Source organism: Odocoileus virginianus, chromosome 20, assembly GCF_023699985.2.
Source record: "Odocoileus virginianus isolate 20LAN1187 ecotype Illinois chromosome 20, Ovbor_1.2, whole genome shotgun sequence".
NCBI classification, from domain to species: Eukaryota; Metazoa; Chordata; class Mammalia; order Artiodactyla; family Cervidae; genus Odocoileus; species Odocoileus virginianus.
Window position 1 is genome coordinate 9406012 of NC_069693.1, and position 12901 is coordinate 9418912.

Below are 12901 nucleotides of genomic sequence, written 5' to 3' on the forward strand. Positions count from 1 at the left end.
GAACCTGGAATGTTAGGTCCATGAATCAAGGCAAATCGTTAAGTGGTCAAACAGGAGATGGAAAGAGTGAACGTCGACATTCTAGGAATCGGCAAACTAAGATGGACTGGAATGGGTGAATTTAACTCAGATGACCATTATATCTACTACTGTGGGCAGGCATCCCTTAGAAGAAATGGGGTAGCCATCATGGTCAACAAAAGAGTCTGAAATGCAGTACTTGGATGCAATCTCAAAAGTGACAGAATGATCTCTGTTCATTTCCAAGGTAAACCATTCAACATCAAGTCTATGCCCCAACCAGTAATGCTGAAGAAGCTGAAGTTGAATGGTTCTATGAAGACCTACAAGATCTTTTAGAACTGACACCCAAAAAAGATGTACTTTTCATTATAGGGGACTGGAATGCAGAAGTAGGAAGTCAAGAAACAGGAGTAACAGGCAAATTTGGAGTAACAGGCAAATGTGGCCTTGGAGTATAGAATGAAGCAGGGCAAAGGCTAATAGAGTTTTGCCAAGAGAACGCACTGGTCATAGCAAACACCCTCTTCCAACAACACAAGAGAAGACTCTACACATGGACATCCCCAGATGGTTGACACCGAAATCAGATTGATTATATTCTTTGCAGCCAAATATGGAGAAGCTCTATACAGGCAGCAAAAACAAGACCAGGAGCTGACTGTGGCTGAGATCATGAACTCCTTATTGCCAAATTCAGACGGAAATTGATGAAAGTGGGGAAAACCACTAGACCATTCAGCTATGACCTAAATCAAATCCCTGATGACTACACAGTGGAAGTGAGAAATAGATTTAAGGGACTAGATCTGATAGAGTGCCTGATGAACTGTGGACAGAGGTTCATGACACTGTACAGGAGACAGGGATCAAGACCATCCCCATGGAAAAGAAATGCAAAAAAGCAAAATGGCTGTCTGAGGAGGCCTTACAAATAGCTGTGAAAAGAAGAGAAGCGAAAAGCAAAGGAGAAAAGGAAAGATATACCCATTTGAATGCAGTGTTCCAAAGAATAGCAAGGAGAGATAAGAAAGCCTTCCTCAGTGATCAATGCAAAGAAATTGAGGAAAACAATAGATTAGGAAAGACTAGAGATCTCTTCAAGAAAATTAGAGATACCAAGGGAAAATTTCATGCTAAGATGGGCTCAATAAAGGATAGAAATGGTATGGACCTAACAGAAGCAGAAGATATTAAGAAGAGGTGGCAAGAATACACAGAAGAACTGTACAAAAAAGATCTTCACAACCCAGATAATCACAATAGTGTGATCACTCACCTAGAGCCAGACATCCTGGAATGTGAAGTCAAGTGGGCCTTAGGAAGCATCACTATGAACAAAGCTAGTGGAGGTGATGGAATTCCAGTTGAGCTATTTCAAATCCTGAAAGATGATGCTGTGAAAGTGCTGCACTCAATATGTCAGCAAATTGGGAAAACTCAGCAGTGGCCACAGGACTGGAAAAGGTCAGTTTTCATTCCTATTCCAAAGAAAGGCAATGCCAAAGAATGCTCAGACTACCACACAATTGCACTCATCTCACACACTAATAAAGTAATGCTCAAAATTCTCCAAGCCAGGCTTCAGCAATACGTGAACCGTGAACTTCCAGGTGTTCAAGCTGGATTTAGAAAAGGCAGAGGAACCAGAGATCAAATTGCCAACATTCTCTGGATCATCAAAAAAGCAAGAGAGTTCCAGAGAAGCATCTATTTTTGCTTTATTGACTATGCCAAAGCCTTTGACTGTGTGGATCACAATAAACTGTGGAAAATTCTGAAAGAGACGGAAATACCAGACCACCTGACCTGCCCCTTGAGAAACCTGTATGCAGGTCAGGAAGCAACAGTTAGAACTGGACATGGAACAACAGACTGGTTCCAAATAGGAAAAGGAGTACGTCAAGGCTATATATTGTCAGCCTGCTTATTTAACTTAATATGCAGCGTACATCATGAGAAATGCTGGGCTGGAAGAAGCACAAGCTGGAATCGAGATTGCCGGGAGAAATATCAATAACTCAGATATGCAGATGACACCACCCTTATGGCAGAAAGTGAAGAAGTACTAAAGAGCCTCTTGATGAAAGTGAAAGAGGAGAGTGAAAAAGTTGGCCTAAAGCTCAACATTCAGAAAACTAAGATCATGGCATCTGGTCCCATCACTTCATGGCAAATAGATGGGGAAACAGTGGAAACAGTGAGAGACCTTTTTTTTGCGGGGGGCCTCCAAAATCACTGCAGGTGGTGATTGCAGCCATGAAATTAAAAGATGCTTACTCCTTGGAAGGAAAGTTATGACCTACCTAGACAGCATATTAAAAAGCAGAGACATTAGTTTGCCAAAAAGGTCCATATAGTCAAGGCTATGGTTTTTCCAGTGGTCATGTGTGGATGTGAGAGTTGGACTACAAAGAAAGCTGAGCACTGAAGAATTAATGCTTTTGAACTGTGGTGTTGGAGAAGACTCTTGAGAATCCCTTGGACTGCAAGGAGATCCAACCAGTCCATCCTAAAGGAAATCAATCCTGGATGTTCATTGGAAGGACTGATGCTAACGCTGAAACTCCAATATTTTGGCCACCTGATGTGAAGAGCTGACTCATTTGAAAAGACCCTGATGTTGGGAAGGGTTGAGGGCAGGCGGAGAAGGGGATGACAGAGGATGAGATGGTTAGATGGCATCACTGACTCAATGGACATGAGTTTGGGTAAACTCCGGGAGTTGATGATGGATAGGGAGGCCTGGCATGCTGCAGTTCATGGGGGTCACAAAGACTCGGACACAATTGAGTGACTGAACTGAACTGAATTGAAACTGAGGCCCAGGGTGGGTGGCGACTTGCCATGGCCTCACTTTGGGTAAGTGACAGAACAGGGATTTGAACCCAGCTCCAGGACTGTCTCCTGTCTCTTTGTTTCCCTGGGGCTACTTTGGGAACTGACTAGTTAGGTGGGGCACATTGGGGGTCTATGTCATCCTCTCTGAATGAACTTTATGCTCCCTGGGATAAGGTTGTTGGTTTGGCTTCAGTCTTGCTGCAGAGAGAGCTCTGTGCCTTGTGGAGCTGAGTGGATGGGAGGAAGGGAAGGCAGGTACCTTAGCTTCCGGATGAAGGTGAAGAGCACGCTTCCAACCAGTACCAAGCCTACCACAGATGCGGCCACGATGAGAGTAATGGCAGATCCTCCTGACAGGGAGAGCGGGGGATTCCGAGAGATGGGTGCAGGTTCTGTGGGTTCCACGTCAGCTTCTGGGAACCAAGAAGGGGAGAGACTGGAGGAGACACCCTCCCTAAATACCCCCACTTGCCCTGCCATTCCACCTCCTCCCCCATCCTCCCTGTCTCCACCCCAGCTTCCTCCCCGATCTCCTATTTCAGTCTCTCCAACCCATCTCATCACCACATAGAAGCCAGAGGTTTCTTTCTTTTTCTTTCTTTTTTTTTTTTTTTTTTGCCACATCTCGTTATGTGGGATCTTAGTTCCCTAACCAGGGATCGAACCTGTGCCCCCTGCATTGGAAGGACAGAGTCATAACCATTGGACCACCAGGGAAGTCCCCAGAGGGGTCTTTGTAAAGTCCACACGTGACCCTGTTCCTCTCCTGCTCAGAACCTTCCCATGGCTTTCCAGGACTTCACTTTGACCTTCAAGAACCTGCATCTGGCCAGTCTCATCTCTCTCTACCCTCTACATTTATAACCAAGCTTTGTTGGATTCTACTTAATTTTCTACTTCCCTCTCCTACTTCCAAGCCTTTATCTGTGCCCCTGGAATGCCATTTTTCTCCCCCTGGCCTGGACAATTTCTATGTGTCCTAGTACCAACTCAGATGTCCCCTCTTCCAGGAAGCCCTCCCTGATTCCCTTGCTGGGTCAGGCGTCCCCTTGGGTCTCACAGCCCTTTGAGTTCTCCCACCCCAGCTTTGCCCACTCTGGTCATTACTATTTGTGGACAGGTCTGTCCCCTACTGCACTGGAAGTCCTGTGATGGCAGGACTAGGACTGTCTCTGTTACCAGTTGTCCTCAGCACTGCCCAGCAAAGGCCAGTCACATAATAGGTGCTCAATAAACATTTCCTGAACAGTTGATGAACAAGGAAAGGGGGTCTTAGAAGTACTGTCATTCTCAGTGAGTGTATCAGGGTCACCAGGTGCTCCAAGATTTATATTTTTTCTCCCAATAAATTATCTAAAATCAAATCCTGAAACCTCCCACTGAACCATGGCTGGGGAGAGGAAGCAGCTCTAGGAATGTAGCCAAGCCAGGCTCTCCACCGTCTCCAACCTTTCCTTGCCCTGGACCTTGGCTCAAGTGATTCCTGCTGCTTACATGCCTCCCCCTCTTCTCTAGGCAGCTCCTCTTCACCACTCTATGAGTAGAAATACTAAAAATAACATGCACGTAACTGCTGCTATTTAAAGCACCAGCTGACTGATTTTCTACTAGCTTCTGGCATTTACCATTTCAGTTCCTTAACAGCAATTTTCTAGAGGTCTACGTGATCACATTGGTTAAACACAGGAGGAAACTGAAGCTCCAGAGAAGGAGCACCACTTGTCCTAAGTCACCCAGCCAAGAAGGCACAGTGGCAGAAACTGAACTCCACTTTGACTGGTTCCCCAACCACTTTTTTTAATCCCAATAATTGGCTCATCTTGTGATTGCCACCTGAGCCTCTGTACACACTCTTGCCTCCGGTAATAGGCACAAAAGTAATAATAATATGGATAATACTAATCATAGCAATGATACCAGTTCATGTGTATTGAGCACTCACTAGTGTTCCATAGTGCTAGGCGCCCCTATTTTAAGCTGTTCACCAGCCTATCTCACTGAATACTCACAGCTACATTTTGGGGTAGGCACTATTATTTTCCAAGTTTATATTCCTCAGAATACTGAGGAAACTGAAGCACAGAGAAGTCAAGGCACTGGCCCAGAATCACACAGCCAGCAAGTAGTGGAGCCAGAATTCAAATTCCAAAGCCTGTGCTTGGAACCACTTGTTATATTACCACCTTCATTTTTCCTCTGGCAGGTGCTGAGATTCAGAGAGGCAAAGAGACTTCTCAAACTCACAGAGTAGAAAGTGATTGGAGCCAGGAGGACCCAGACAGCTGGTTCCAGATCCTGCCCTGAGCTTTCATTAGCATTCAAGTCTTTAGGCCACAGCTTCTCATCTGTAAAATGGGCTAATAATCCCCACTCTGCCAGGAGGATGAAAGAATGGGATGTCATCTTGACTATAAAGGGTCTCATAGGGAATTGCTCACAGAAAATGGCTCAATGGTATCAGGAAAGCTGGCCACTGACCAGGGGTCTGGGGTGAGGGTGGGAGACTCACGTGGCAGCATGATAGTCACAGGCTGGGAGAGGTACACTCCCTGGCTATTCTCGGCCAAGCATAAGTAGGTGCCCAGATCCTTCATGGACAACCTGTGGACAATCAGCCTTTCTCCAGTTCCACGAGGTCTCCCGTTGAAGGTCCACTGTAGCACAGGTTCAGGTGTGATTAAAGCCGCCCACTGCAGGATCACAGAGTAGTTGAGGTCACTCCGGAGGACACCTTGTTTATTTCCCGGGAATGTCACCAGCTGCACCCCATCATAGGTGGCTGTGCAAACAAGGGAGCAAGGTCACATGGGTGGAGACTACTCAGAGAGGCTGGGCACTTCCTCTGTTCCCCACAGAGGCATCTGTTCATTCATTTACTCGCTCATTCATTCATTCATCAACATGTTTGGAGGGCCTGGTCTGTGCCCACTGTTGATCCAGACACTGGATGGAGCTGAGCTGTCCTCAGCACATGTGACTGCCAACACTGCATCTGTGGCTTCAGGGCATTCACTGGCTGCCAGAGCCTGCTCTGCTCATGGAAGGAGCAGCCAAAGCACTGGAGAGTGGGCACAGAGCCTCCCACAGCGACCAGTGTGGACTGGCATATAAATACCCTGGGTCCCCTGCCCTCAGCTGGACCAGGGTAGAAGCCAAGGAACTTCTGGAGGCGTGGCTAGATTCTGGATTATTTTGCAGGTAGAGTCCACAGGATTTGCTGATAGATTGGATGTAGGTGAGGATGGTGATAGTCAAGGGGTCCTCCAAGCCTTGGGGCCTGGGCCATTGGCTACTGGGAGGGCTCCTTACAGACAGCATACATCATCCTCACCATTTGTTGTTATTATTGAGTCACTGAGTCGTGTCTGACTCTTTGTGACCCCATGGACTGTAGCTCACCAGGCTCCTCTGTCCAGGGGATTTCCTAGGCAAGAATACTGGAGTCGGTTGCCATTTCCTTCTCCAGGAGATCTTCCTGACCCAGGGATGGAACCCACAACTCCTGCACTGGCAAGCAGATTCTTTACCGCTGAGCCACCAGGGAAGCTCCCCTCCCCACCTCCTCACCATAGTTCTTTATTTTATTTTATTTTTTTTTCAGGTGAAAGACTCTGAGGTCTGGGGGTCTTAGGGCCAGGACTCATGGTCAGAGAGAGAGAGGCACAGCTGGGATTTGGATCTGATGTCATGGTGACTGCTGGGGACCTTCATATGGAGCTGATTACCATTTGGTGCAATATGAAAAGTGAAAAAAAACTTCAATCCAGCCAAAGAGCTCAGAGAAGTCTTCCTGGAGGAGGCGGTGCCTGAGCTAAGCCTTGCAGGAGGAGAAAGAACCCACGGGTGTGGAAACAAGAATCAATGTAGGGGCTTCCCTCGTGGCTCAGTGGTAAAGAATCTGCCTGCCAATGCAGAAGACACAGGTTCGATCCCTAGTCTGGCAAGATCCCACATGCCACAGAGCAACTAAGCCCCTGTTACAACTACTGAGCTTGTGCTCTAGAGCCCATGAGCCACAACTACTGAAGCCGATGCACCTAGATCCTGTGCTTGGCAAGAACAGAAGCCACCACAGGAGAAGCCCGCACACCACAACCAGAGAGTAGCCCCCACTCAATGCAACTAGAGAAAAACCCATACAGCAATGAAGACCCAGCACAGCCAAAAATAAATAAAATTATTTAAAAAAAATGAATTGATGTAATAGCCATCTAGATTGGACTCTTACTATGAGCCAAGCACCATTCTAAATACATGTTAACTACAGCTCGTTATATTACTGGCTTGTTATGTTATGAATAAGACCCATGCTTGGGTGAAATCATTTAGTAGGTTGTCTTAGTAGGTTGTCATCAGCATTTAGGGCTGCAGTCCATGGGGTCCCAAAGAGTCAGACATGACTGAGCACACTGAGTGAATAATCAGCACTTAAAATGTGAAATGAGATGTAAAAGTATCAGAATGCATCACACTTAGCAATAATTGTTATTTTATGACACTTGTAAAGGCAAGTGACTTGTGATGTGTAGATATATGAACATACTGGGTCATGATTTAAAAAACTTGAAACCCACTGGATTTATTTGTTTAATCCTCACAACAACCCTACAGGGTAGATTTCAAATTTGTTATCATCCTTTTAATGGAAAAACAAGGGCTCGAAGAGGTCAAGTCCCCTGAAATACTCATGGCAAACATTTGCTTGCTCTGTGCGTTGCAGCAAAGACAGAAATGAGACTCTTCTGATAAGGAAGGAAAATAAGGAACCAGTGAACAGGCTGGGGAAATAGCATACACTGGCCTGAAAGAGGTAAGCAATCCTAGTTTAACTGCTACTGATTCACTGAGCATGTAGCACGGCCTGCTGCCTTTTACAAAGCTAATCCCTTAACCACTCTCAGACTCTATGTGAGTTACCCCCTGCACCTGGGGTTCACATTCCCCTACACTTCTTTTTTTTTTTTTTTTAATTTTTATTAGTTGGAGGCTAATTACATCATTACAGTAGTTTTTGTTATACATTGATATGAATTAGCCATGGATTTACATGTATTCCCCATCCCAGTCCCCCCTCCCACCTCCCTCTCCACCCAATCCCTCTGGGTCTTCCCAGTGCACCAGGCCCGAGCACTTATCTCATGCACCCAACCTGGGCTGGTGATCTGTTTCACCCTAGATAATATACATGTTTCAATGCTGTTCTCCTGAAACATCCCACCCTCGCCTTTTCCCAGAGTCCACAAGTCTGTTCCATACATCTGAGTCTCTTTTTCTGTTTTGCATATAGGGTTATCGTTACCATCTTTCTAAAGTCCATATATATGTGTTAGTATACTGTATTGGTCTTTATCTTTCTGGCTTACTTCACTCTGTATAATGGGCTCCAGTTTCATCCATCTCATTAGAACTGATTCAAATGAATTCTTTTTAATGGCTGATCCCCTACACTTCTTGTAACAATCCTCTATAGCATTCTTCCTTTCAGAAAGAAGATAACAGGCCAACAACCCTGGGAGACAGAAAGAGGGAGTCACTGAGTTGCCTGATGTCAACTAGGACTGTTTTGAAACTCTACAAAAGGAAGAAGAATACAAGACCTTCGTTACTTTGATCCTTATCACATATGACAGACCATGAGCCCCATTATAAAGATTATAAAACTCCTCACTACCCCCTCCAGCGGGGACACAGTTCTTAATGGAGTAGCCTGCTGTGTTCCCTCTTTGCCTGGCAAAGAAATAAAGCTACTCCTCTTTCCTCCAAAACCCTGTCTCTGTATTTTTACCTGGCATCTCACACAGAGAACCAAGATTTTGGCAACAGGTGCCAGGGACTGTTCTAGGTATTTGGTGTGGATGAATTCGTTTGTTCCTCACAGCACTCCTACAAGGGAGGGTCTACCATGATTCTATTTTTACAGAGAAGGATGCTGAAGTGCACAGAGGGCAAGTCACTTTGCAAAGGGATGTGGCTAGGAAGTGAAGAAGCAAGGACTCGACGCAGGTGGTTTGGGTTTCAGAGTCTGCACACGCTTTAGGCAGAGTAGGCTTCTAGAAGAACTGGCCTTCAAATCACAGATATATAGACTGATGGTGGTAGTGGTTTAGTTGCAAAATCGAGCCCGACTGTTGTGACCCCATGGACTGCAGCCTGCCGGGCTCCTCTGTCCATGGGATTTCCCAGGCATGAATACTGGAGTGGGTTGCCATTTCCTCCTCCAGGGGATCCTCCCGACCCAGGGATCGAACCCGGTCTCTTATGCCTCCTGCATTGGCAGGCAGGTTCTTTACCACTGAGCCCCCTGGGAAGCCCAGACTGATGGACCTCAACCTATTTCCCTCCCATTGGAGCAAAGCCGGTCATGTGACTCACTTTGGCCAATAAAACATGGCGGCAGTACTGGCAGGCTGGTTCTGAGCCCAGGCCTCCAGAGCCTTGCAGCTTTTGCTCCTTTGATAAGAGAACGAGCTCAGGCTACGGGCTGGAGGATGGGAAGGCTCGTGGCCCAATTACCGACATCGCCCCAACTGCCAGCCAGGCCATTGCCAGACATATGAAGGCCATCCCGCACTAGTGCCCAGGCAATCCTTCCAAACCGGCTGACTGCAGACTCTGGAGTGAGCCTGGCTAAAATTAGCTGAGACCAGAACTGTTCACAAGAATCTTGAGCTAAAAAAAAATTAGTTGCTATTCTAAGTTCTGCGGACTGAGAACTCTGTCCCTCCCGCCCCGCCGTGGAGGCATGGGGAGTGAACTTACCCTTGACCTGTATCCGCTCAGTCGCGCTCCTGCGCCCCCCTCTGGTTTCCAGCACCACCGTGTAGCTGCCCGCATCTAAAGTCGTCACGTTTCTGATGATCAGGCTGCCCTGGCTGTCCAGCGTCTCCCGGCCAGGGTGGCCAGGCCCTGGGAGGCCCTCGGGAGAGAAGATCATGGCTTCTGGCCGGACTTCATGCCCTCGGAACCAAGAAGTGGAAAGAACCCCATCCAGGCTTCTGGGGACTGGCAGGTGGGCATCGGCTCCTTCGGTCAAGGGGTCCAAAGACACAGAGGAGGGCAGCTCCAACGAGTCAGAGCAGGTGCTGAATGTGAGCAGGGTGCCTTGTAGGAGGGTTGGAGGGAGAAGAGAGAGCAAGTGAGCAATGGGACCAAAGGCAAGATGCTGCCCCAGCCGCCAACCCTCCCGCGCTGGTGAGAATGAGTGCTGTGGAGAGCTGATGTGACAAGGGTGATAATAAATAGAAAGGAGGGGCTTCTCAGGTGGCACAGTGGTAAAGAATCTGCCTGCCAATGCAGGAGACAAGGGTTCGATCACTGGGTCAGGAAGATCCCTTGGAGGAGGGTATGGCAACCCACTCCAGTATTCTTGCCTGGAAAATCCCATGGACAGAGGAGCCTGGTGGGCTACAGCCATGGGGTCACAGACAGCTGGACACAACTGAAGCAACTTAGCATGTACATGCAATATATATTGCATGTATATGTATATACACAATACCTATAAAATCTATATATAATATATAATAATATATAACATATATATATATATAAAATATATATATTATCTCTACAACCATAGAGATCATTCCAGAAGTCCTACTTGCCTGGAGCATGGCTATTTTATTTCATTTCTAACCTTCAGTCAAATGAGAAAAAGTCACTATTCAGTTTTTCCCTATTTGACCCCAGAACAGTTCCTTGAATCACTATATATAAATATAAATACAGCAGAATGTTAAACTTGACTTCCATTGCCGCAGAATCTCCCCAAAGTTTCCAGAGGCTGAGAACAAAACAACAGACACCAAGAACTCCCCATTCCCAACTGAGGTCTAGCTAACAGGGGTTGTTCTATTAGTCACTCAGTCATGTCTGACTCTTTGCGACCCCAAGGACTGTGGCTCGCCAGACTCCCCTGTCCATGGAATTCTCCAAGCAAGAATACTGGAGTGGGTTGCCATTCCCTTCTCCAGGGGATCTCCCCAACCCAGGGACTGAACCTGGGTCCACCAGGTTGCATGCAGATTCTTTTCCATCTGAGCCACCAGGGAAGCCCAGCTAACAGGGGTTACCCATCACCAGTTCTGCCAGCACCAGCCACTCTACCCCTGCCAAGAGAGAAGGCTGAGAGCTCATGGAGAAGAGGAGATGGCTCAGAATGAGGTTTTCTGGGGGACTGGAGGTCCCCACTGGGGCTGGGATTTTCCTCCACCTCCTGCTAAGTGAGGGGGGAGCTCCAAGGGAACCTCTTGGGGCGCTGGAGATGTGTGCCGTGGAGTTTGTGGGAACTTAGGCCTGTAAATCTTCAGGTGACAGATGGAGGTGGAGTGGGCAGGATGGATGTGGTCCACACCTCCTGCATTTGGTGGGACAACAGAGACGTCCACAAGTTTCCCATGGGCCAGTGTGAATGCTGCTGAAGGAGCCAGTCAGAGCTCCAAATGGGGGCATCTCTGGAGCCTGTCCTGGCAAAAAGCCCCATTGGAGACGACTTGCTGGGTAGATTCCCCACCCAGGAAGATCTCAGCATCATGCCTCAGCCACACAGAAGGCCATGTCCCCACCTTACTGCTACAGTAGTCAGTCTGAAACCTTCCTGCACCCTCCTTGCCTTCCTCTCCTCTACCCATGGCCTTGGGGGGTGGAGGGGGTGGACACAGACCTCTGGGTGGGGAGAAAGGACACAGAGAGACATAGAAACAAGGCCCACCACATCCCACTACATCCTCACTGCAGCCTGACCCAGGTCCGAGCTGGGGCAGAAGTGAAGTTCTCAACTGTGGCTGAAGTTTTGAAATTACACAGAACTGGACTTTTTAAGGCCTGGAAAAAGAAGCAATTCATTTACTCTCCAAGAGGTAAATGTGGGTGGCTTCTGGAAAGTGTGGTCTTGGTGGCCAGATCATCTGGGGTCAAGTCCTTCTGTTACTTTCAAGCTATGTGGCCTGGGGAGGACCCATAACCTCTCTGTGTCTCAGTTTCCTGCTCTATGAAATGGGGCTTGTGTAACTCTAGCCTTCTGGGGTTAAGAATTAAATGTTACTACATGAAAGCACTTAGAAGAGGCTGACATGTAGAAGTACTTAGTCACAATAGCCTCTTTTTATTATGATTGTTATACTTTTTCATTGTTATTGTTATCAAAAAATTATTATTAGATATGGGTAGCTAGGGTCAGACAGGGTGCTCTGGTGGAAAGGGGCTGGCGTGGGGGTACTGAATTCTTATTTTGCCTTTGCCAGCCACCTGCTCTTGAGCAAGTGACCCCACCCCTATCTGAGCCTCACTTTACTCCTTTGTAAAAGGGGTCAATCACAGGGGCCTCTTGGGGATTTCAAGAGCTCTTATGCGTGGGTTGCTCATGCTGCGTGGGCTGTAACATGACCAGAGTCAGAACTCAGAGTGGGGGCGTCTCTGATTTGGATAAAGACTCTCTCCCTCCCCAGGGATGTCTGCTCCTTGTCCCCAACCTGTGAGTGCAGCCCTTGTCTCTCACGCACCTGTTAGAAGCAGCCTTGTCCAGGCGGGGCTGTGGCTGGAGCTGGTGCCCAGAGGCCACCTCATGCCGCGTTCTGTCCTGCGGCGGCGTAGGCAGCAGCGCAGAAGAGGTCGCCCTTCTGGAGTGGGGTCCCCTAGACCACACAGTCAATCAAGTACACAGCCGTGGCTCCGCCCCTGCGAGGCCCAGCCCATTCCCTGGCCACACCTCCACAGTGCCCAGCCTTGGTCTCCAGTGATGAGCTGGGAAGTCTCTTCTCTAGCACTGGGTTCCTGGCAGTGGTGGGTGGGGAGGAGGCTGGGGAAGGGTCTTTGGAGAAGAGGCTCTGGAGTTGAGCTCGCCTCTCTCTCTGGCTCCCCTTCCCATCCCCTCTGGGCTGGGAGAATGGTGAAGATGAAGAACTAGGACAGAACTGTCCCTGAAACCCCACATCAGAGGCAACAATGGGCCAAAGGTCATCAGGTAGGCGGGGAGCTGGGCCTCTTGCTGGCCTCCTGACTTTGCTCCAGACCTCCAGACTATTAACTCTGAGCCTCTGTA

General features: G+C 47.9%; 1 protein-coding gene and 1 long non-coding RNA gene across 2 annotated transcripts; one reads left to right on the forward strand and one right to left on the reverse strand.

Moving 5' to 3' along the window:
• Positions 1-1370: 1370 nt before the first annotated feature.
• Positions 1371-12489, reverse strand: IGSF23 (immunoglobulin superfamily member 23). Its single transcript, XM_020893157.2, has 4 exons — positions 12363-12489; positions 9622-9963; positions 5372-5641; positions 1371-3275 (listed from the first exon to the last, which is right to left on the reverse strand). The coding sequence occupies exons 1-4, from the start codon at positions 12424-12426 to the stop codon at positions 3052-3054; spliced, it is 900 nt and encodes a 299-aa protein (XP_020748816.2). The 5' UTR covers positions 12427-12489; the 3' UTR covers positions 1371-3051.
• LOC139029843 (uncharacterized) lies at positions 5636-8627 on the forward strand. Its single transcript, XR_011482083.1, has 2 exons — positions 5636-7672; positions 8333-8627. It is a non-coding gene; the product is annotated as an uncharacterized lncRNA (long non-coding RNA).
• Positions 12490-12901: the final 412 nt, after the last annotated feature.